The sequence below is a fragment of the Heterodontus francisci genome, chromosome 19, assembly GCF_036365525.1.
Source record: "Heterodontus francisci isolate sHetFra1 chromosome 19, sHetFra1.hap1, whole genome shotgun sequence".
Lineage (NCBI taxonomy): Eukaryota > Metazoa > Chordata > Chondrichthyes > Heterodontiformes > Heterodontidae > Heterodontus > Heterodontus francisci.
In genome coordinates this window covers 80,873,740-80,895,325 of record NC_090389.1, presented here as the reverse complement: position 1 = coordinate 80,895,325, position 21,586 = coordinate 80,873,740, and the positions used below count along the sequence as shown (strand labels likewise).

Below are 21,586 nucleotides of genomic sequence, written 5' to 3'. Positions count from 1 at the left end.
CTGACCAGCCAGATTCAACTGAGACCCCAGGCATAAAACCTGCTGGACCTGCGATTTACAGGCCTGCTCAAGTCAGAAAAAAAAACCCGACCAGAACCCGATGGAACCATATCAGACCCAAGCCCGACCAGGCCTGAGTCCCTCCATTTTCCCCCCAAGCCTGAACCGACCCAAGCCCGACCCGACCACCGCAATGTTCCCTTTACTTACCTTCTGACTCAATCCCAATCTTCAGGAAGCTGCAGCATGAGCATGTTGACGTCATAGAGACGCTCACACGCTCACTGCGCAGACTCCGAGTTTCCCAGCTTGACGTCCCGGACTCTCAGCTCAGGTAAGTTTTTTTTTTTCCTTTAAGCACTTGCCTGCAATTCTTAGTGTGTGCCCGGCCTGACTCAGACCCGGCCCGGCCCAACCCAACCTGAGCCCGACGGCCGGATGCGGAAGTACGGCCCGACCCAACCCGGACCCAACAAATATTGTCGGGTCCCATCGGGTTTGGGTCAGGCAGGCCTTTACTCTGACTCCTACTCGCACATGAAATTGACCCTGTCCCCAGGACTTTGGGTGGGACAACAACAAGGTGCATTTATCAAGCACCTTGAACATACTAAAATGTCCCAAGGTGCTTCACAAGCTTTGACATGTAGCCAAAGAAGGAGACATTAGGACAGGTGAACAAAAGCTCGATCAAGGAGGTAAACTTTAAAGACAGTCTTCAAGGAGGAGAGAGCAGTAGCGAGGCAGAGAGGTTTAAGGAGAGAATTCCAGACCTTAGGGCCCAGGCAGCTGAAGGAACAGCCACCAGCGGTAGAGTGATTAAAATTGGGGCAGCACGAGAAGCCAGAATTAGAGGAACACAGTTCGTGGAGGGATGGAGGGCTGGAGGAGGTTACAGAGATTGAGAGGAGCGAATCTGTGATGGAGTTTGAATACAAGGTTGAGAATTGTGAATTTGAGGTGTAGGTGAACTGAGAAATATTATTGAGCACAGGGGTGATGGGTGAACAGGAATTGCTGTGATTTCAAGGTAAGGGCTAATGAGTCGGTGGAAGTCCCACTCTGCGGTGGATCAGGTCTCCTAGAATTTCTAGGCTCCTGTTATTATAGTCTAGCAAGCCTTTGTGCCCCAGCGGGAGAGTAAGAAGGAGACTTTCTGCCCCGTGCCTTGGATCGGCTGGGAACAGTGAATAGAGGCAACTCAGATGGGGAGGAATGCATAGCCCGAAGCCAGAAACTAATAAATGGAACAATCAGTGGGCTTCTGTTCCTTGTGCCAAAATATCCACTCGTGACCTCTCAGGAGTTCCAAATGCCATCAACAACAACAGTATGAATTTATATAGCGCTTAATGACATCAGAATCAGCCAGTTGTTGTAGGCTAAGGAGCCTCTCCTTCATGAAAGGGGAGGTGGAGGTGATGAAATGCTTGTTACCTTCTGATAGAACATTTCTGTGTTTGGTATGTTCAATGGAAGGAAGATTTCAGATTCTATTCTCTTGAAGACCTCGAAGCCGTTAAACAAAATGTGGCTGCATCAATCCGAAACAGATTCTCATTTGTACTGCAAACAAATAATGTAAAACCTCCACAGGGACCTGTGATGTGGTGAGCTGCAGGAGCAGAGATATGGAAGCATTCTTCAAGGGTTTTTCTTTTCTGGTCTCTTCTGTTAATTACATCTGTGTGTAATGCAACACCCATACACTCGCCCTGCCCCATCCCATCCCTTCCCATCCTGTCCCATTCCTCCCACACTCATCCCTTCCAGTTACACCACACATGTTGGCCTAATAACAAAGATTTATTTCCTTGATATAAAGAATGTTTCTCTATAATCTTGCTTGTAGGAAGCGAGGGAAACCAAAACTGTAGCCCGGGAGAGCTTGAAGGGGCTGCTATTCATTTGAGGGCCATTGTAGCCTAAAGCAAACACTTCAGTAAAATATAATTAAGTATGCTGGAAAATGATACAACCTCCGACACAAATAACCTTAAAAATGAAGGCAAATTTGAGAAAAGTTCAATCTATCAGAAACAAAAGCAATCGCTCCCGTTACCCCATCTCCTCTTTTATTGCTAATTAGTTGAGTTAATGTTTGCCTTGGCCTTGAGATTTTTGTTTTGTTTGTTCATAAAATGTGGGCGTCACTGACAAAGCCAGCAGTTATTGCTCATCCCTAATTACCCTTGAGCGACTAGCTGTCTAAGACATGGGCATCACACAGGCCTCCAATCAAAGATGAATTTTATCCATTCCATCACTGCGCCCTAATGGGATTTAGCACTATAAGAGGACAATAGCTACCTCATGTCAACACTGGGCATTGGGCAAAAGAGAGACCACCTGCACTGGGCATTGGGCAAGAGAGAGACCACTTACACTGGGCATTGGGCAAGAGAGAGACCAGCTACACTGGGTATTTATTTTTTTAGATTTAGATATACAGCACTGAAACAGGCCCTTCGGCCCACCGAGTCTGTGCCGACCATTAACCACCCATTTATACTAATCCTGCACTAATCCCATATTCCTACCACATCCTCACCTGTCCCTATATTCCCCTACCACCTACCTATACTAGGGGCTATTTATAATGGCCAATTTACCTATCAACCTGCAAGTCTTTTGGCTGTGGGAGGAAACCCACGCAGACACAGGGAGAACTTGCAAACTCCACACAGGCAGTACCCAGAATTGAACCCGGGTCGCTGGAGCTGTGAGGCTGCGGTGCTAACCACTGCGCCACTGTGCTGCCCATTTGGCAAGAGAGAGACCACCTACACTGGGTATTTGGCAAGGGAGAGGTCAACAGCGAAGATGATGGTGATCCATGCTTCAGGCAGTTGTTATCAAGGCAAAAATGCTTAGTCCACAAGTAAGCAACTGGAGTAATGTTAATGGAAAAGAACAAGTGGATTGAGTCATAGTGATACAGCACTGAAACAGGCCCTTCAGCCCACCAAGTCTGTTCTGGCCATCAACCACCCATTTATACTAATCCTTCATTAATCCCATATTCCCTTCCACATCCCCACCTTCTCTCAATTCTCCTACCTACACTAGGGGCAGTTGACAATGGCCAATTTACCTATCAACCTGCAAGTCTTTGGCTGTGGGAGGAAACCGAACACCTGGAAGAAATCCACGCGGTCACAGGGGAGAACCCAGAACTGAACCCAGGTTACTGGAGCTGTGAGGCTGCAGTGCTAAATACTGTGCCACCCCATTGAGGTCCGGCATACGCTAAAAGTTGGAGAAAAATGAAGTTTGACTGCAAGCTAGCTCCAACACACCGGCTTCTGAGTTTAACTGAGGTGTGTTTTGCTGTGTATGAGTAACCTGCTCACCAGAGTCGATCCCAATCATAAGTACAGGCAGCTTGGCAGGGAAGACATTGGCTAAGATCGTAATTAGATGGAAATGAGTGCTTTTCAAATGAATTTAACCTTTCCTTTGCATTTGACAACTCCAGCGCAAGCTTCCCAGGGCTCGGAAAACTCGCCAGTGCAAAGGAGACGAGTTTCAGGAGCAGTTTACGAGGGTCTTTAAAGTTCAGATTGCCCGATCTGAATAGAGGCTCAGTTTTTTACAGCTGCATTGTCAGTTTTCTCTGGCAGAAAGTTCATCGTCCTGTATTATTCAGAATTATCCAGCTCTGCAATGAAATGCTGAACTATTTAAACGGAAAGGCCGGCTCGAACTGTTGTGTTGTTTGTACAACTTTACAGAGTGGTCTATTTCAAAGAAGGCATCTAGTTTTAAAACCCAAATTGATGGGGTTAGAAATTCTCCCACTTTCTTTCTCTCACCCTTTCTATTTCTCAAGAGAAGTGAGTTTGGGGGAATCTCCTGTCAGGATTTCTATGTGGAAGAAGTGCGAGGTTAGTCATGTGGGAGGAGCTGCCTAGAAATGAGTGATTGGACAACTGGATAGGGAGATGGCCAGTTTCCAGAAAGTGTGCTGCAGGAAAAGATTATTGAGGGGATCATTCCAAATTCGGCCTTTTCTTGCTGTCACTAAAGCACAGTTCTGGGTTTTTGCTGCTCCAACTTTCTGTAGCCCTTGGATGTGGGGTGAGGAGGAAAGTGGGGTCCTGGAGCTCCTGAACAATGCAGTTGTATAAGTGTAGTATCTATAATGTGATTGCTTTGCCTAATTGGGAATGCGGAGCGGACCCGACATAAACAGGTCTGAAAGTAAATCTAATGGTGTTAGATTACCTTTTGCCTAGTAAATGAGTTTGCCTTACGACACTGCATCTCAATAAACTGCTGTCTGCTTTGTTGCTGTTTCCTTCAACTCCATCCACACTGGGTCACACTCGAGGCATAGTCAATGCTTTGAGTGAGTCTGGATGTGATGTCCTGGAGACACTTGTTGTGACTTTGTCTGCCTGTCTCAAATTATGTATCAGGAATTGAGTTACAATCTGCTTACTTTTTGTTTTGCTTCATGTTTGGGATGTGGGAAGCACTGCTCACATTTATTGCCCATCACGAATTTGCTTTAAGAATAGCGAATAGATAAAATTGAGAGAGTAGCTAAGAGTCAACAGCGCTGGTGTGGGACTGAAGGCCAGACTGGTTAAGGATGCCACGTTTCCTTCCCTGATGAATGATAGTGAGCCAATTAGGTTCTTCCATGTCAATCCAACAGTTTCCTGGTCACGTTTACTGACAAGAGTACCAGTTTTTTCATATTTTTCAAACTTAATTCAAATTCTCAAAGTGCCATGGTGGGATTTGAACTTGCATTCTACCGGATTATTAGTGCAGAACTCTGGATCACTAATCCAGTAACATAAGTTGCCATATCCCACAGTACTGAGATGGTGCTGCAATGTCAATGGTTGCCTTTCTTGGGATGAGGGCCCATTTGCCTGTTCAGGTAAAACAAAATCCCATGGGTTATTTGAAGCAGAGTAAGGAGTTTCCCTCTTGTCCTGCTTTTTCCCTCAAACAGCACCATCAAAAAAAAAACTCCCTTCCTGGAATACTGTGAGCAGTTCTGGGCACCAGCCTTTAGGAAGGATATATTGGCCTTGGAGGAAGTGCAGTATAGATTTACCAGAAAAGGATACCTGTATTTCAAGGGTTAAATTACGAGGAGAGATTACACAAACTCGGATTGTATTCCCGGGATTTAGAAAGTTGAAGGGTGATTTGGAGTTTTCAAGATGTTAAGGGGAACATAGGGTAGATAGAGAGAGACAATTTCCGCTGGTTGGGAAGTCGAGGACTAGGGGACACAGCCTAAAAATTAGAGCCAGAGATTTCAGGACTGAACTTAGGAAACACTTATCTGTGGAAAGGGTAGAAGTTTGGAACTCTCTTCCACAAACAGCAGTTGATGCTGGGTCAGTTGTTAATTTTAAATCTTTTTCTTAGCCAAAGGCATTAAGGGATAAGGGGCAAAGGCGGGTATGTGGAATTAGGTCACAGATCAGCCATGATCTCATCGAATGGCGGAACAGGCTCGAGGGGCTAATTGGCCTCCTCCTGTTCTTATGTTCTCTGTGGGACTGTGGTGGCCCAGAACAATTGCTGTGGTTTTACTTATACAAGTCACTGCAACTCATAATGTAATTCATTGTGTGAAAGACTTTGCAATACTCAGATGTAGTAAAATGTATATAAATGCAAGTGTTTTTTCTCCTGAATGATTAACTATTAAGGGGAAATAATATCCTTTGTATATATCACATTGCAACAACGTGGTTGGGGAGGGTTAATTGGTGATTAACACACTTTGGGGCAACATCTGACACTTGCTCCACTTCTGTGCATGAATCACTTATTGGATTTATTGTCATTTAATACCAGTTTAACGATCCTCTTCCTTGCTCTCTTTTAGATTTACTGGCCAGCCCTGCCTGGTCAGGAGGAGGAATGTGCCCTCAAGGGAAAAGACCCATTTGTAAGTGTAAAGGATTTATTGTCTACAATAAAGTCTATTGGGAAAAATATCACTCAGCCATTTCAATGGGCTTGTTCCGTGTTTAAGAATAACTGTCATGTATTTCAGATTAAAACCTAACATACTATTCTCCCATCCATTTTTATCAGGATTGTCTCTGATTTTCCATTGTAAATTGTAGCTATTCAGCTCAGTTTACATCCTGGTCTCCATGTGTTATGTGCATTTGCTCTCTTCTACTTCATAATTAATGGTTTCCTCAGATCCCACAAGGTGCAAGGAGCTCAGTGCTAAGAAGAAACTTTTTTTTTGTACACAGAGTTGTGACATTCACTACCAGAGTTGGTGCTTGAAGCAGAGACCATGGGGGAAATTTTATCCTGGCGGCAGGGGTCTCTATGTCCAGATAAACTGACACCGAGATCCCTGTGTTGCCTCTTCTACGGAAGGCCAGCCGAATTTGGTGCCAATCAGGCACTTAAGTGGACAGTGGTGGGTCTTCCATAGGATTTAGGACTCCATTGCCGGAGGTCTCGGCCTTGCAGAGTTGCCAGGCCGGCAGCTGCAGCGGAGGCAGTGGCTGCTGCTGCAGGTGCACGTACCGGAGGCCAAGGAATATTGCTGGAACCAGGCGGGGTGGGAGTCACGGGGAAGGGGGAGGGGTGTCAGCAGCAAGGGCGGGGGCTGGCCCTCAGCTGGGCCCCCCCTTCCCGATGCCGAGTCCAATGTTCAGGCACTAAGTGCCTTTTACCAAGGGAACCCCCCACCCCACCACCCCCAAACCCCTGGAGTCGGGAAGCAGCCCGCACGTTTTTTCGTGCCGTGCTTCCTGTGTGAAGACGGGGCCGCCCGTCGCATGGGTCATTGTGGCTGCGGTGGGAAGAGGCCCTTAATTGGGGGTCAATTGCCCAGTCAAGGGCCTCAGTTGGCGGCGGGGCGGGGAGGTCGTTCACCAAACTAAATTTTGGTGGAGGTTGGAAACCCCCCCCCGCCACCATCCCATCCAATTTTTATGCTCTCCCCGCCTCTAAACCCGCTGCGGGGGAGAGCATAAAATTCCACCCATCTCAACATTTAAGAGTAGGTTAGTTGGGGGAACGAAGGAAAAGGGTGATAAAAGGTCATTGAAACAGGGCAGGTTCATGAGATTAGGACAACTCCTTGTATAGAGACCAGACCCTGGCATGGACTGGTTGAGTCGAAAAGCCTGTTTCCATCTTGTAATCTCTACGTGAAGAAGATATGACTCGTGATCTGTGACTGTTTTAATAAACCGCACCAAACGTTGGATTTTTACAAACTTTTTGCGCGTTAAATTTGGGGCTTTGGGTTGGGGAAACAAAATCAGATGGAACGTTTCCATCTGAAGGATAATTGTGGAATAAGTTACATAGAAGTGGTCAGGATAAGTGGTTGAAGAGACACTTTTAGATTGGATTTCCGATAAGTCCAACTCTGGCACCTATTCACTGGTTCCCAGCAATGGTGCCATTAAATTCAGCTCTTGTTGACTGACAGAGCAGACCCAGTGCTGGACTCCCAGAATCCAAATTAAAACGCTGACCCATAAATGGGGCTTTTTGATCAGCTTCTGCCGAGAAAGAAATTCTTCCTGTCAATAACATTGGTGAGAAAGTCATTTTGTACTCATCCTGACTAACCTTCATGCTTAAATTAACACACTCAGGAGTTTTACACTCTCCGTTGGTGTTCAATTTGCTAAAGGGATTTGGCAGGGTAGATACAGAGAAACTAAATACGATAAATGCCTCAGATCTCCAGCACCGCACAAGTGGCATATGTGTAATGGTCCTTGAGTTTCTAGAATAACTAGCTGGTTGGTCCAGTTATGGATGCAGTTTAACAGTGGCACACGTAGCAATAGAAATCCCAGCCCAGTGTTTGCCAACGTCAGCTGATGCCAACGTCAGCTGATGCCCAATCACATCTTATGAGCAGTGTTAAAGAGGCCTAATGAAGGCCTGGTGGGTGCAGCTAGGACTAATGCTGTAACTGACCAGCAGCCAGTGACCTCTAACTGTAGGTCATGGCATGCAAATGTTCCATTAACCTCCCCATTTTGCTATTCGAGTGATGTCACATGATAACTATGAGCAGCACGGGATAGCACATGACTGGCAACCTGGCCAATCCCACTCTTTTCTAATCTACCTCTTCATTTGGATTTCTCGATTCGTGACCAGAAGCATAACATTATTCTCGAAACATTTCTTGTGCATAAAGTGAAGCCAGATTTCAATAACCTCCGCCCCTCCCCCACTCAAAATGGTTGAAGTAGGCCATCGGTTTTTATTTTAATTTCAAATTTCCAGCATTTACAGTTTCTCTTCATATTAAAGTAAAATCTAATCAGCGTAGGGTATGTAATGGTGGTTTAGCTGAGATCCTTATATTGACAGTAGGATATGTCCTGGTGTTTTGGCGGAGATCCTTTTAGAACAAAACCTTGCATTTATGTGCCATTTAGAGGAAGACTTTTACAAGCATTTTACAGAAAATAGGAGAGAAATAAGGTGGGCACAGAGCGTAAGGAAAAGGCAGGTGATCAGAGACGCAGGGATGGAGATCTAAAAACAGTCAACTTTCGAAAGCCGGGGTGGTTTTCAAGGCAAAAAAGACTGGGTTGAGAATTCGAGAGGGCACTAGTATCATGGTTGATTGGCTGCCAGTGATGGCATGTAGGATGCCAGGGGTGGGGTGAAGTCCAAGGAACAGCACCTCATCTGTTGATTTTACAGCCTTCTGGACTCGACATTGAATTCAACAATTTTAGATCGGAACATCTGCCCCTATTTTGTTTTGTGTTTCTTTGCTAGCTTGATTTTTCTCTCTTGTTTCTCTCTCATTTTCTTTATTTTGCTTTCGGGCGGCAGCTTTTCAGGATTCTTCAATTCACACCTCTTTTAGACACATCTTTTGTTTCTTTACTTGTCCCATTACCACTCCCTTTATACCTGCACCATGAAACCTTTTGTCATGTAATCTCTCCTGCCCTTCGCCCTATCACAGACCTTCCCTTTTGTTCTTCTTCCCACCCTCCCCCCTTTCACTTGCTCAAAACCTATTACATTTCCAACTTCGCCCAGTTCTGATGAAAGGTCACAGACCTGAAACGTTAACTCTGTTTCTCTCTCTCTCTGCTGATTCTGCCAGACCTGCTGAGTATTTCCAGCACTCTTCTGTTTTTATTTTCGATTTCCAGCATCCGCAGTATTTTGCTTTTACATTGTGGGGAGAAGTTTGGTTGTTCAAGGAAAACAGCAAGGTAGGATGGGACAGGGTCTTGAAGACAAGACTGGGAGTTTTGAACTTGGTGCACTGGAGTATGGGGAGTCAGTGGAGCTTGGAGAGGACCGGGGGTTGGGGGGGGGGGATGGTGGGGAGGGGAGAGTGGCACTTAATGCCGGTGAGGAAACAGCTGTGCTATTTTGAACAAGTTGAAGGTTGTTACAGGGAGGCCACATGGAAGGGAATTAGGTGCCTATCATTGATGCCTTGAGAGTGTCCTAATGACTAAGGGGTGTGCATCACAGATTCTTTTTCTTTTGGGCCTCCTTATCTCGAGAGACAATGGATATGCGCCTGGAGGTGGTCAGTGGTTTGTGAAGCAGCGCCTGGAGTGGCTATAAAGGCCAATTCTGGAGTGACAGGCTCTTCCACAGGTGCTGCAGAGAAATTTGTTTGTTGGGGCTGTTGCACAGTTGGCTCTCCCCTTGCGCCTCTGTCTTTTTTCCTGCCAACTACTAAGTCTCTTCGACTCGCCACAATTTAGCCCTGTCTTTATGGCTGCCCGCCAGCTCTGGCGAATGCTGGCAACTGACTCCCACGACTTGTGATCAATGTCACACGATTTCATGTCACGTTTGCAGACGTCTTTATAACGGAGACATGGACGGCCGGTGGGTCTGATACCAGTGGCGAGCTCGCTGTACAATGTGTCTTTGGGGATCCTGCCATCTTCCATGCGGCTCACATGGCCAAGCCATCTCAAGCGCCGCTGACTCAGTAGTGTGTATAAGCTGGGGGTGTTGGCCGCTTCAAGGACTTCTGTGTTGGAGATATAGTCCTGCCACCTGATGCCAAGTATTCTCCGAAGGCAGCGAAGATGGAATGAATTGAGACGTCGCTCTTGGCTGGCATACGTTGTCCAGGCCTCGCTGCCGTAGAGCAAGGTACTGAGGACACAGGCCTGATACACTCGGACTTTTGTGTTCCGTGTCAGTGCGCCATTTTCCCACACTCTCTTGGCCAGTCTGGACATAGCAGTGGAAGCCTTACCCATGCGCTTGTTGATTTCTGCATCTAGAGACAGGTTACTGGTGATAGTTGAGCCTAGGTAGGTGAACTCTTGAACCACTTCCAGAGCGTGGTCGCCAATATTGATGGATGGAGCATTTCTGACATCCTGCCCCATGATGTTCGTTTTCTTGAGGCTGATGGTTAGGCCAAATTCATTGCAGGCAGACGCAAACCTGTCGATGAGACTCTGCAGGCATTCTTCAGTGTGAGATGTTAAAGCAGCATCGTCAGCAAAGAGGAGTTCTCTGATGAGGACTTTCCGTACTTTGGACTTCGCTCTTAGACGGGCAAGGTTGAACAACCTGCCCCCTGATCTTGTGTGGAGGAAAATTCCTTCTTCAGAGGATTTGAACGCATGTGAAAGCAGCAGGGAGAAGAAAATCCCAAAAAGTGTGGGTGCGAGAACACAGCCCTGTTTCACACCACTCAGGATAGGAAAGGGCTCTGATGAGGAGCCACCATGTTGAATTGTGCCTTTCATCTTGTCATGGAATGAGGTGATGATACTTAGTAGCTTTGGTGGACATCCGATCTTTTCTAGTAGTCTGAAGAGACCACGTCTGCTGACGAGGTCAAAGGCTTTGGTGAGATCAATGAAAGCAATGTAGAGGGGCATCTGTTGTTCACGGCATTTCTCCTGTATCTGACGAAGGGAGAACAGCATGTCAATAGTCGATCTCTCTGCACGAAAGCCACACTGTGCCTCAGGGTAGACGCGCTCGGCCAGCTTCTGGAGCCTGTTCAGAGCGACTCGAGCAAAGACTTTCCCCACTATGCTGAGCAGGGAGATTCCACGGTAGTGGATTATAAACTGAAAGCCTTACAATAAGGGTGAGAATGTGAAACAGAGACAGTGTGACAAGGAGTGTGGGCTGGGCTTTCTTTTCCTATTCTCACTAGTGTGTGTGATGGGAACGATGTGAAATTCTATTTCTGACCTTGCTCCTTTGACCTGCTCAAGAGAAGTTGTTTCTTCTGTGCTTTCTTTGGCAGCGATAATTTATTTTCTTTTCTAGCAAAGATTTCGATGCCCACTTCCCAACCTCAGCAAAGCCCTTTCATCAGCGAGGGAGGGGTTACTGTAGAACTACTGATATGGTGGTGGAAGTGCGTATCTCGGAGGAGCAGTCTATGTGTCTCGCTGGGAATTTTCTGCCACACAGGAACACATAGCAAGCGATACTGCAGGAACAATAGGACAGCCATTTCCTCACTATAACTGGTGCAATGGGAAAGAGACCTGCTGACCTCAGAGCATCTTGTCAGGCCTTAAATGGTAAAAAGACTTCAATCGAAGGCCTCTGTAAAACAGCTGGCACAGCGGAGCGACTGTGGTGAAGTATTAACTTCTCTGAGGTTGTCTATTGCTTCCCTCCATTGTTTGCAAGGCCTAGGGAGGCTATATCATCACAAGCAGGTGACAGCGCTCAGCTAGAACAGGAATTGAGTCAATGAGTGCATCAGCCAGATGATGACGTCCTCACAGGCTGCAACACTTGCTGTTATTGCCTGAAAAGGTGGCGTGTCTGAGGGCAGCATCAGCACCCACGTGGACAGAGATTGTTGCTCGCTGTTCGAGGCTGCAGTAGCGTATTGAACCATTAAGGAAAATGACCCTAGCATACAATTAACCCTCAAAGCGTATCCACGGAGACTGGGAAAAGGCCAAATATCAGAGCTGGGCAATTAAAAAAACAACTTTTAGCCCACACACTTATGCCATTGAAGTCAATGATGTAAGTAATTGCTCAGCTGCTCACCCATCACCCCCTGTACTCACTGACCTACATTGGTCCCCAGTTAAGCAACGCCCTTAATTTTAAAATCCTCTTCCTTGTTTTCAAATCCCTCCATGGCCTTGCCCCTCCCTATTTCTGTAAGCTTTTCCAGGCTCTTCAGAGATATCAATGCTCCTCTAATTCTGGCCTCTTGGGCATCCTTGATTTTAATCGCTCTGCCAATTGGTGGTTGTGCCTTCAGCTGCCGAGGCCCTGAGTGCTGGAATTCCCTCCCTAAACCTCTCCGCCTCTCTACCTCTCTCTCCTCTTTTACAATGCTCCATAAAACCCTTTCCTAATATCTCCTTATGTAGCTTGGAGTCAAATTTTGTTTGATAATGCTCCTGTGAAGCACCTTGGGGCACTTACTACATTAAAGGTGCAACATAAATGCAAGTTGTTGTTGTTGCTGTGATATTATCCTGAAATTATTGTTTTAAGTAAGACCTTTAAGTAGCTAAATATTTTGAGGGTAATTTTAAGCTAACTTGTTGGGCCAACTAGCCTGTTTCTGAGCTGTAGACTCTATGTAACCCACACTGTGATGTGGGAGTGCTTAATGTTGCCATTGAGCAGCAGGTAGGGGAGGACAATCTACAAGTGTCCAGCACTGACATCGCTCACCTTGATGAGTACAATCCTGAACTGTTGGCTCTGACCCTTTATTTATTTTTATTTATTTAGAGATACCGCACTGAAACAGGCCCTTCGGCCCACCGAGTCTGTGCCAACCATCAACCACCCATTTATAATAATCCTACAGTAATCCCATATTCCCTACCACCTACCTACACTAGGGGCAATTTACAACAGCCAATTTACCTATCACCTACAAGTCTTTGGCGGTGGGAGGAAACCAGAGCACCCGGCGAAAACCCATGTTTGATAAATTCAGTGCCTTATTCTGCTCTCCTTTCCATTGCAGAGTGAATGTGCCAACTTCGTGCGGGTGCTGCAGCCATATAACCGAACCCACCTGCTGGCCTGTGGAACAGGGGCTTTCCAACCGCTGTGTGCCTTGGTGTACGTTGGGCACAGAGGAGAGGTAAGCAGCTGTTTGACTCTCACTTTTACAGAGCCCAATTTTTAACTCACTCAAAACCCATTCATTTACACAGAGTTAAATTTGTTTCTATTGATGGGAATTTCCTTGGGCAAGGGTGGCAGGGGAAGGGGGTTGCTCCTGCTCCACTTCTGGGAGCTCGGCAGAGTCCCATTTACACAGGTTTCTCCATCGCAGTGAGACCAGGAAAAATCCTGAGGACAGTCACCTCATTTGTTGTTTAAATATCTAGCAGGTGAAGAACGTTCTTATTAAAAAAAAAAATTGAATGTAGCAATGGCTTATAGAGCTACCTTACACACACAGCTGAGCTAATACAATGATAGATATAAGTCTGCCATATATAGAGGCTTGTCTTTAATATAAAGTTGCCTTCAATATTCCTCTAGCCATAGTCTCACAGGCATCTCTCCCAGGAACTTAAGCAAGGAGTCAGGAGGGCTAAAAGGGGTCATGAGAAGTCATTAGCAAACAGGATTAAGGAAAATCCCAAGGCTTTTTATATGTATATAAAGAGCAAGAGGGTAACCAGGGAAAGGGTTGGCCCACTCAAGGACAGAGAAGGGAATCTATGTGTGGAGCCAGAGGAAATGGGCGAGGTACTAAATGAGTACTTTGCATCAGTATTCACCAAGGAGAAGGACTTGGTGGATGATGAGCCTAGGGAAGGGAGTGTAGATAGTCTCAGTCATCTCATTATCAAAAAGGAGGAGGTGTTGGGTGTCTTGCAAAGCATTAAGGTAGATAAGTCCCCAGGGCCTGATGGGATCTACCCCAGAATACTGAGGGAGGCAAGGGAAGAAATTGCTGGGGCCTTGACAGAAATCTTTGCATCCTCATTGGCTGCAGGTGAGGTCCCAGAGGACTGGAGAATAGCCAATGTTGTTCCTTTGTTTAAGAAGGGTAGCAAGGATAATCCAGGAAATTATAGGCCGGTGAGCCTTACGTCAGTGGTAGGGAAATTATTAGAGAGGATTCTTCGGGACAGGATTTACTCCCATTTGGAAACAAATGGACTTATTAGCGAGAGGCAGCATGGTTTTGTGAAGGGGAGGTCGTATCTCACTAATTTGATTGAGTTTTTTGAGGAAGTCACAAAGATGATTGAAGGAAGGGCAGTGGCTGTTATCTATATGGACTTCAGTAAAGCCTTTGACAAGGTCTCTCATGGCAGACTGATACAAAAGGTGAAGTCACATGGGATCAGAGGGGAGCTGGCAAGATGGATACAGAACTGGCTCGGTCATAGAAGACAGAGGGTAGCAGTGGAAGGGTGCTTTTCTGAATGGAGGGATGTGACTAGTGGTGTTCCGCAGGGATCAGTGCTGGGACCTTTGCTGTTTGTAGTATATATAAATGATTTGAAGGAAAATGTAGCTGGTCTGATTAGTAAGTTTGCGGACGACACAAAGGTTGATGGAGTTGCGGACAGTGATGAGGATTGTCAGAGGATACAGCAGGATATAGATCGATTGGAGACTTGGGCGGAGAAATGGCAGGTGGAGTTTAATCCGGACAAATGTGAGGTAATGCATTTTGGAAGGTCTAATGCAGGTGGGAGGTATACAGTAAATGGCAGAACCCTTAGGAGTATTGACAGGCAGAGAGATCTGGGCGTACAGGTCCACAGGTCACTGAAAATGGCAATGCAGGTGGATAAGGTAGTCAAGAAGGCATACGGCATGCTTGCCTTCATCGGTCAGGGCATAGAGTATAAAAATTGGCAAGTCATGTTGCAGCTGTACAGAACCTTAGTTAGGCCACACTTAGAATATTGCATGCAATTCTGGTCGCCACGCTACCAGAAGGACGTGGAGGCTTTGGAGAGGGTACAGAGGAGGTTTACCAGGATGTTGCCTGGTCTGGAGGGCATTAGCTATGAGGAGAGGTTGGAAAAACTCGGATTGTTTTCACTGGAACGACGGAGGTGGAGGGGCGACATGATAGAGGTTTACAAAGTTATGAGCGGCATGGACAGAGTGGATAGTCAGAAGCTTTTTCCCAGGGTGGAAGAGTCAGTTACTAGGGGACATAGGTTTAAGGTGTGAGGGGCAAAGTTTAGAGGAGATGTGCGAGGCAAGTTTTTTTACACAGAGGGTGGTGAGTGCCTGGAACTTGCTGCCAGGGGAAGTGGTGGAAGCAGGTACCATAGAGACGTTTAAGAGGCATCTTGACAAATACATGAATAGGAAGGGAATAGAGGGATATGGGCCCCGGAAGTGCAGAAGGTGTTAGTTTAGGCAGGCATCAAGATCGGCGCAGGCTTGGAGGGCTGAATGGCCTGTTCCTGTGCTGTACTGTTCTTTGTTCTTTGTAAGTGCCTATTTCAACATCCCTAATGGACCTGGAGGAGCAGAAGTGCCTTCCTCCCCCCGCCACCTACCTCGGGCTCATTGAACCTTTCAGCATCCTAGCAGGAGTCAGCGCCACCAGGAAAACCGGGGAGAAGGCTCTCGGAGAATTTGCCACTGGGCTCGGCTGCTTACACACCCTTTATTTAGCTAAATTAAAAAGAAAAAGTGCCAGAAATGCTCAGCAGGTCTGGCAGCATCTATGGAGAGAGAAGCAGAGTTAACATTTCAGCTCTGTGACCTTTCATCAGAACCCACAGCATTTATGTGACCTGAAATGTTAACTCTGCTTTTCTCTCCACAGATGCTGCCAGACCTGCTGAGTATGTCCAGCACTTTTTGTTTTTAGTTCAGATTTCCAGCATCTGCAGTATTTTGCTTTTATTCCCTTTATTTAACTGCTTTGCCTTCCATTCCCCCTTAAAGTGAGCGTCGAAGAACAATTTACTGCTCTTCTTCCTAGAAGTAGCAGCTGTGGCTTCATTTTAGGCCAGGAAGCAATGGAGATCAGGTGCAGTCTGCCAAGGAGAGTCTTTTATTAAGTCGAGAGATCCTCAGTTACACGACAGGGGAGGGAATTGATCAAAATATGGAACTGTCCACAGGGATGACTGAGTCTGTAGTTTCAGTCTCAGGAAGAGAGGATTAAGATGCAACATAAATTCATAGGAAGAGATTACAGTGATAAAATACATCCCAGAGGGAACTGCCCTGAGGTTTCGAAGCTATTTAATGAGATAGAGAAAGTGAACCCAGATTAAGACTTCCGGAAGCAGGGCAAATAGCACACATGTTCATTGTGAAGGAAATAGTTTGCACAGATGGCAGGGACTGTTTCCTTATCAAATGACGATAATCAGCTGCAATAGGCCATCAGTTGAGGACAGAACTCATTTATGAATCAGCTGTAATGGGAAGGTGGTGGGGCTGGGATTCTGGAAGGTTCAGATCAAGGCTGTTGTGTGCAGTAATGAGAGAGAAATTCAGAAATCCTTTTCTCCCAGCAGTGGGGCCACATGATTGCATATTGGAGATGGGACTACAACATGGTACCACTGATACACTGACTCGCACACCCTTTCACTTAAATACTTGTTGGTAGTGTGGGTTTTGATGATTTTTTTTCTTCACTGTGGTATCAACACTATGGTCTATAAAGTAGCTTTCTTCACCAGTTCAACTTTCTGCAGAGAATTACATAGAATGTACGGTAGAGAAACAGGCAATTCAGCTCTACTGGTCCACGCTGGAGATTGTGCTTCAAACCAGCCTCCTCCTATTGCTCTTTATCTAACCCTATCAACATATCCTTCAACGTCATTCTGCCCCAAGTGTTTATCTCGCTCTCCCTTTTAATGTCATTCACTTCAACTGCTCCTAGTGGTAGCGAACTCCACATTCTTACCATTCTCTGGGTAAAGCAGTTTCTCCTGAATTCCCTATTGGAATTCCCTGTAAATCCTATATTTACAGCCACCAGGTTTTCTCTAAATTTACCCTATCAAACCCTTCCAATAATCTTAAAGACCTCTATCAGGTCACCCCCTCAGCCTTCTCTTTCCAGAGAAAAGTGCCCAAGACTGTTCAATTTTTCCTGATAGATGTAACCTCTCAGTTCTGGTATCATCCTTGTAAATCTTTTTGCACCTTTGCCAGTGCCTCTAATATCCATTTTATAAGATGGAGACCACACCAGTGCACAGGACTCTAAGTGTTGTATGATGGCATTGAGATCACTTTTTATTTCAGTTGCTCCATGGCTACAACATATGATAATATACAGTACAGTGTATGCGATTTGTTGGATCTGACTTGCCCTCCAACTGGACTTGCAACGTTTAGTGTTGAACCAGGTACAGACCATGTTAATGTTTCCTTACCCAAGCAGTGACCTTACCTACAAAATCCACTTCACAAATGTTGATAGAGCGAAGCGCTTACAATGTCACAGAACCAAGAGAAAAATAACGAGGAAGAAATGGTGGAAATAATTCAAAATTTTACAGTAAAGGAAAATGAGCAAATGCAGCCCATGGAGAAGGGCGCCACTAAACCTCCCACCACATTTCCTTTAGGGGGATCAGAAGTTTGCTTTCCTACAAATTTCATCAGTGCTGCCCAAATGCATATTTGATTTGAGAGAATTCACTCACTCCCCCTGCTCCCCACCAGTACTGCCTTCTTGTCAGAGAACTTCATGAAGGCAGCCATTTTGTTTTTTCTGTAAGGAGGAAATGAAGAGAATATTTGTTATGCAGTGAGTTATTGTGCTGGGTTGCGCTGCCTGAAAGGGTGGTGGAGGCAGATTCAACATTAACCTTCAAGAGGGGAATTGGATATATACTTGAAAAGGGGGAATTGGATGGGGCTATAGGGAAACAGCAGGGTAGTGGCACCAATTGGAAAGCTCTTGCTAAGAGCCAGCATGGACACAATGGACCAAAAGGCCACCTTCTGTGCCAAAAGATTTGAGGATTCTGCGTATTAGAACAAACAAAGAACAAAGAACAGTACAGCACAGGAACAGGCCATTCGGCCCTCCAAGCCTGCGCCAATCTTGATGCCTGCCTAAACTAACACCTTCTGCACTTCCGGGGCCCATATCCCTCTATTCCCTTCCTGTTCATGTATTTGTCAAGATGCCTCTTAAACGTCTCTATGGTACCTGCTTCCACCACCTCCCCTGGCAGCAAGTTCCAGGCACTCACCACCCTCTGTGTAAAAAAAACTTGCCTCGCACATCCCCTCTAAACTTTGCCCCTCGCACCTTAAACCTATGTCCCCTAGTAACTGACTCTTCCACCCTGGGAAAAAGCTTCTGACTATCCACTCTGTCCATGCCGCTCATAACTTTGTAAACCTCTATCATGTCGCCCCTCCACCTCCATCGTTCCAGTGAAAACAACCCGAGTTTTTCCAACCTCTCCTCATAGCTAATGCCCTCCAGACCAGGCAACATCCTGGTAAACCTCTTCTGTACCCTCTCCCAAAGCCCCCACATCCTTCTGCTGGTGTGGCGACCAGAATTGTGCACAATATTCCAAGTGTGGCCTCACTAAAGTTCTGTATAGCTGCAGCATGACGAGCCAATTTTTATACTCTATGCCCCGACTGATGAAGGCAAGCATGCCGTATGCCTTCTTGACTACCTTATCCACCTGCGTTGCCACTTTCAGTGACCTGTGGACCTGTACGCCCAGATCTCTCTGCCTGTCAATACTCCTAAGGGTTCTGCCATTTACTGTATTCTAAGGTTGTGCTTTTATTTATCAGATGTAAATATAAGTCAATAGAAGGTGAATATCCAGGACCCCCTCACCAGCTCTCAGTGTCACACTGAAAGCTCAGGGGGAAAAAAACAAGCATTTATATAGCGCTTTTCACAGCCACTGGATGTCTCAAAGCACTTTACAATGAATGAAGTACTTTTTAAAGTGCAGCCACTGTTGTAGTGCAGGAAATGCAGCAACCAATTTGCACACAGCAAGCTCCCCACAAACAACAATGTGATAATGAGCAGAGAATCTGTTCTTGTGATGTTGATTGAGGGTAAATATCGGCCAGGACGCTGGGGATAACACCCCTGCTTTTGTTCGAAATAGCGCTATGGGATCTTTTACATCCACCAGAGCATCTCATCCGAAAGACGGCACCTCCGACAGTGCAGCACTGGAGTGTTAGCCTGGATTATTATTCTTAAGCGCTGGAGTGGGACTTGAACCCAGAACCTTGTGATTCGGAGGCAAAAGTGCTACCAACTAAGCCACAGCTGACACTCTGTTTACACAATGCTGTAGTGTTGTATTCCTGTGAATTGCCAACAGCTGGATGTGTTTCCAAATCCCACTACACACTTCCTTTTTCCTCATTGCAGTCGATTGTTCACAGTGAGCTTTTGTGCCATACATTATCTGTATACTTCATCGTGCTTCAGAGGCCGTGTATATATAAAAGCCCCCATTTGCAGAGTTCAGCTCATTTAACTTGAAGGCTTGAATGTTGCCAGCTATCCTCATTGGAGGCACATTCCTCGAGCTGTACGATGTGCTTAACGGCGGTGAGCACTTCCTGAGCCTCCAACCTATCAATTTATTACAAAATTAGAACCACAAAACCCTTAATCAGGATAAAGAGCGTAAAATGAAACTTTTTACACCTTGTTTTACTCCTGCTGGGCCAATAATTCATTCCTGTTGGTCCAGTGCAGTTCCTTTCAGTTCCTGTGCGTGTGTAGACTGAGTACGTGTGGATAATTTACTTACATTTGCTGCCGTGTGCTTAATTTAGTGTCAACTCCTAGAAATTTACAGTGCACACGGGGCTAAAAGGGAACAATTCTTCTTGGCCCTGCTACTGTACAGACAGCACACACAGTTGTTCAAACAATATTGAGCTTGGAACTCGAAGTTTGGGTTGGCACGCACTCTCCAATGGTGGGTGTGGAGGCAGTGATGTGAAAGCCAAACCGCTGGCTAGCCTGCACAGCTGATGTACAGCAGTGTTGCTCAACCTGTTAGCTGTGGTTCAGTGAGTAGTTCTTGTTGAGTTCAAGTCCCACTCCAGACTGGTGGTGCAGTGCTGTCAGAGGTGCTGTCTTTAGGGTGAGATATGGAATGAGTAACAATGGAGGTCCAAAGAGGTTTTGGGGTCCATGTACACAGATCACCAAAATGTAGTAGTCAAGTACAAAAAAAATCAAAAAAGGCTCATGGAAAGTTAGCCTTTATAGCTGGAGGGATGGGATATAAAGGGGAGGAAGGTTTGTTACAGCTACACAAAGCCCTGGTTAGACCTATCTGCAGTGGAGCTACTCCAAGCTCCATCATGGCAAGAGTCTAACAGGAGGGCAGAGGAAATACTACAAGGATGTCCTTAAAGCCTCCCTAAAAAAAAAATGTGACATCTCCACTGATTTGTGGGAATCTCTTGCCTGAGACCACCCAAAATGGAGAAGCAACATCCACACAGGTGCCAGCCAATTCGAACAACGTGACAAGCCCCAGGCAGTGACCAAGTGCAAACAGCAGAAGGAGCGTTCAGAAATTCGAGCATCCCATCCACTCGCCTCATCAAACGCCACCTGCCCCACCTATGGTAGAGTGTGCGGATCCAGAATTGGACTATTCAGTTACCTAAGGACCCACAACCCTGGAGTGAAAGAAAGTCATCCTCGTTCCCAAGGGACTGCCTAAGAAGAAGACTGTACAGTTCTGGGCACTGCACCTTAGAAACTGAGCATTCTGAAGAAACATTAACCATTTCTCTCTCCAGAGATGCTGCCAGACCTGCAGAGTATTTCCAACATTTTCTGTTTTTATTTCAGATTTCCAGCATCTGCAGTATTTTGCTTTTGTGTTTGAAAGGATATGTTGGCCTTGAAAGGAGTGCAGTGCAGTTTCACCAGAATGTTAGGAGGGCTTTGAGGGTTAAATTATGAGGGAAGCTTACATAAACTAGGCTTGTGTTCCAAGGAAGATTGAAGGTTAAGGGATGATTTCATTGAATTATTTTAGGATTATGAAAGGAATTGATAGGGTAGATAGAGAGAAACGTTTTCCACTTGGGCGGGGGGGGGGGGGTGGGGGGGGGGGGGGTTGCTGCGGGTGTGGGGAGTCTGGAACAAGAGGACATAACCTTAAAACCAGAGCCAAGCCATTCAGGAGAGAAGTTTGGAAACACTTCTTCATGCAAAGGGCGATAGAAGTGTGGATATCTCTCCCACAACAAGCAGCAGATGCTTGATCAATTAATAATTTTAAGTCTGAGATTGATAGATTTTTGCTAGTCAAAGGACATGGAGTCAAGGCAGGTGGATGGAGTTAAGACACAGACCAGACATGATCGCACTGAATGTTGGAACAGGCTTGAGGGGCTGAATACACTACTCCTGTTGCTGTATTCCTATGATTTTCTGTATGCAAATTGACTCCCATGTTTCCTACATTACAATATTGATTACACTTCAAAAGTACTTCATTGGCTTTAAAGCCCTTTGGGACGTCCTGACGTTAGGAAAAGCATTATATAAATGGAAGTGGTTTTTTTTCTGCGGTCTGTGTGAAGGCAAGAAGTGAAATCACCTCAGGAGTGCCCGGTACATCTCATCCCTTTATGCCATGATGGGATTTGAACCCATGCCCCCGGTAAATTA

General features: G+C 45.9%; 1 protein-coding gene across 1 annotated transcript in view; it reads left to right on the top strand.

The window, feature by feature from the left end:
• sema3bl (sema domain, immunoglobulin domain (Ig), short basic domain, secreted, (semaphorin) 3bl) overlaps positions 1–21,586 on the top strand; it is a 157,574-nt gene that overhangs the window by 76,168 nt on the left and 59,820 nt on the right. Inside the window, exons 3-4 of the mRNA XM_068052100.1 lie at positions 5,861–5,923; positions 12,947–13,066. Coding sequence (XP_067908201.1) covers positions 5,861–5,923; positions 12,947–13,066 — 183 coding nt within the window. The remainder of the gene's footprint in view (positions 1–5,860; positions 5,924–12,946; positions 13,067–21,586) is intronic.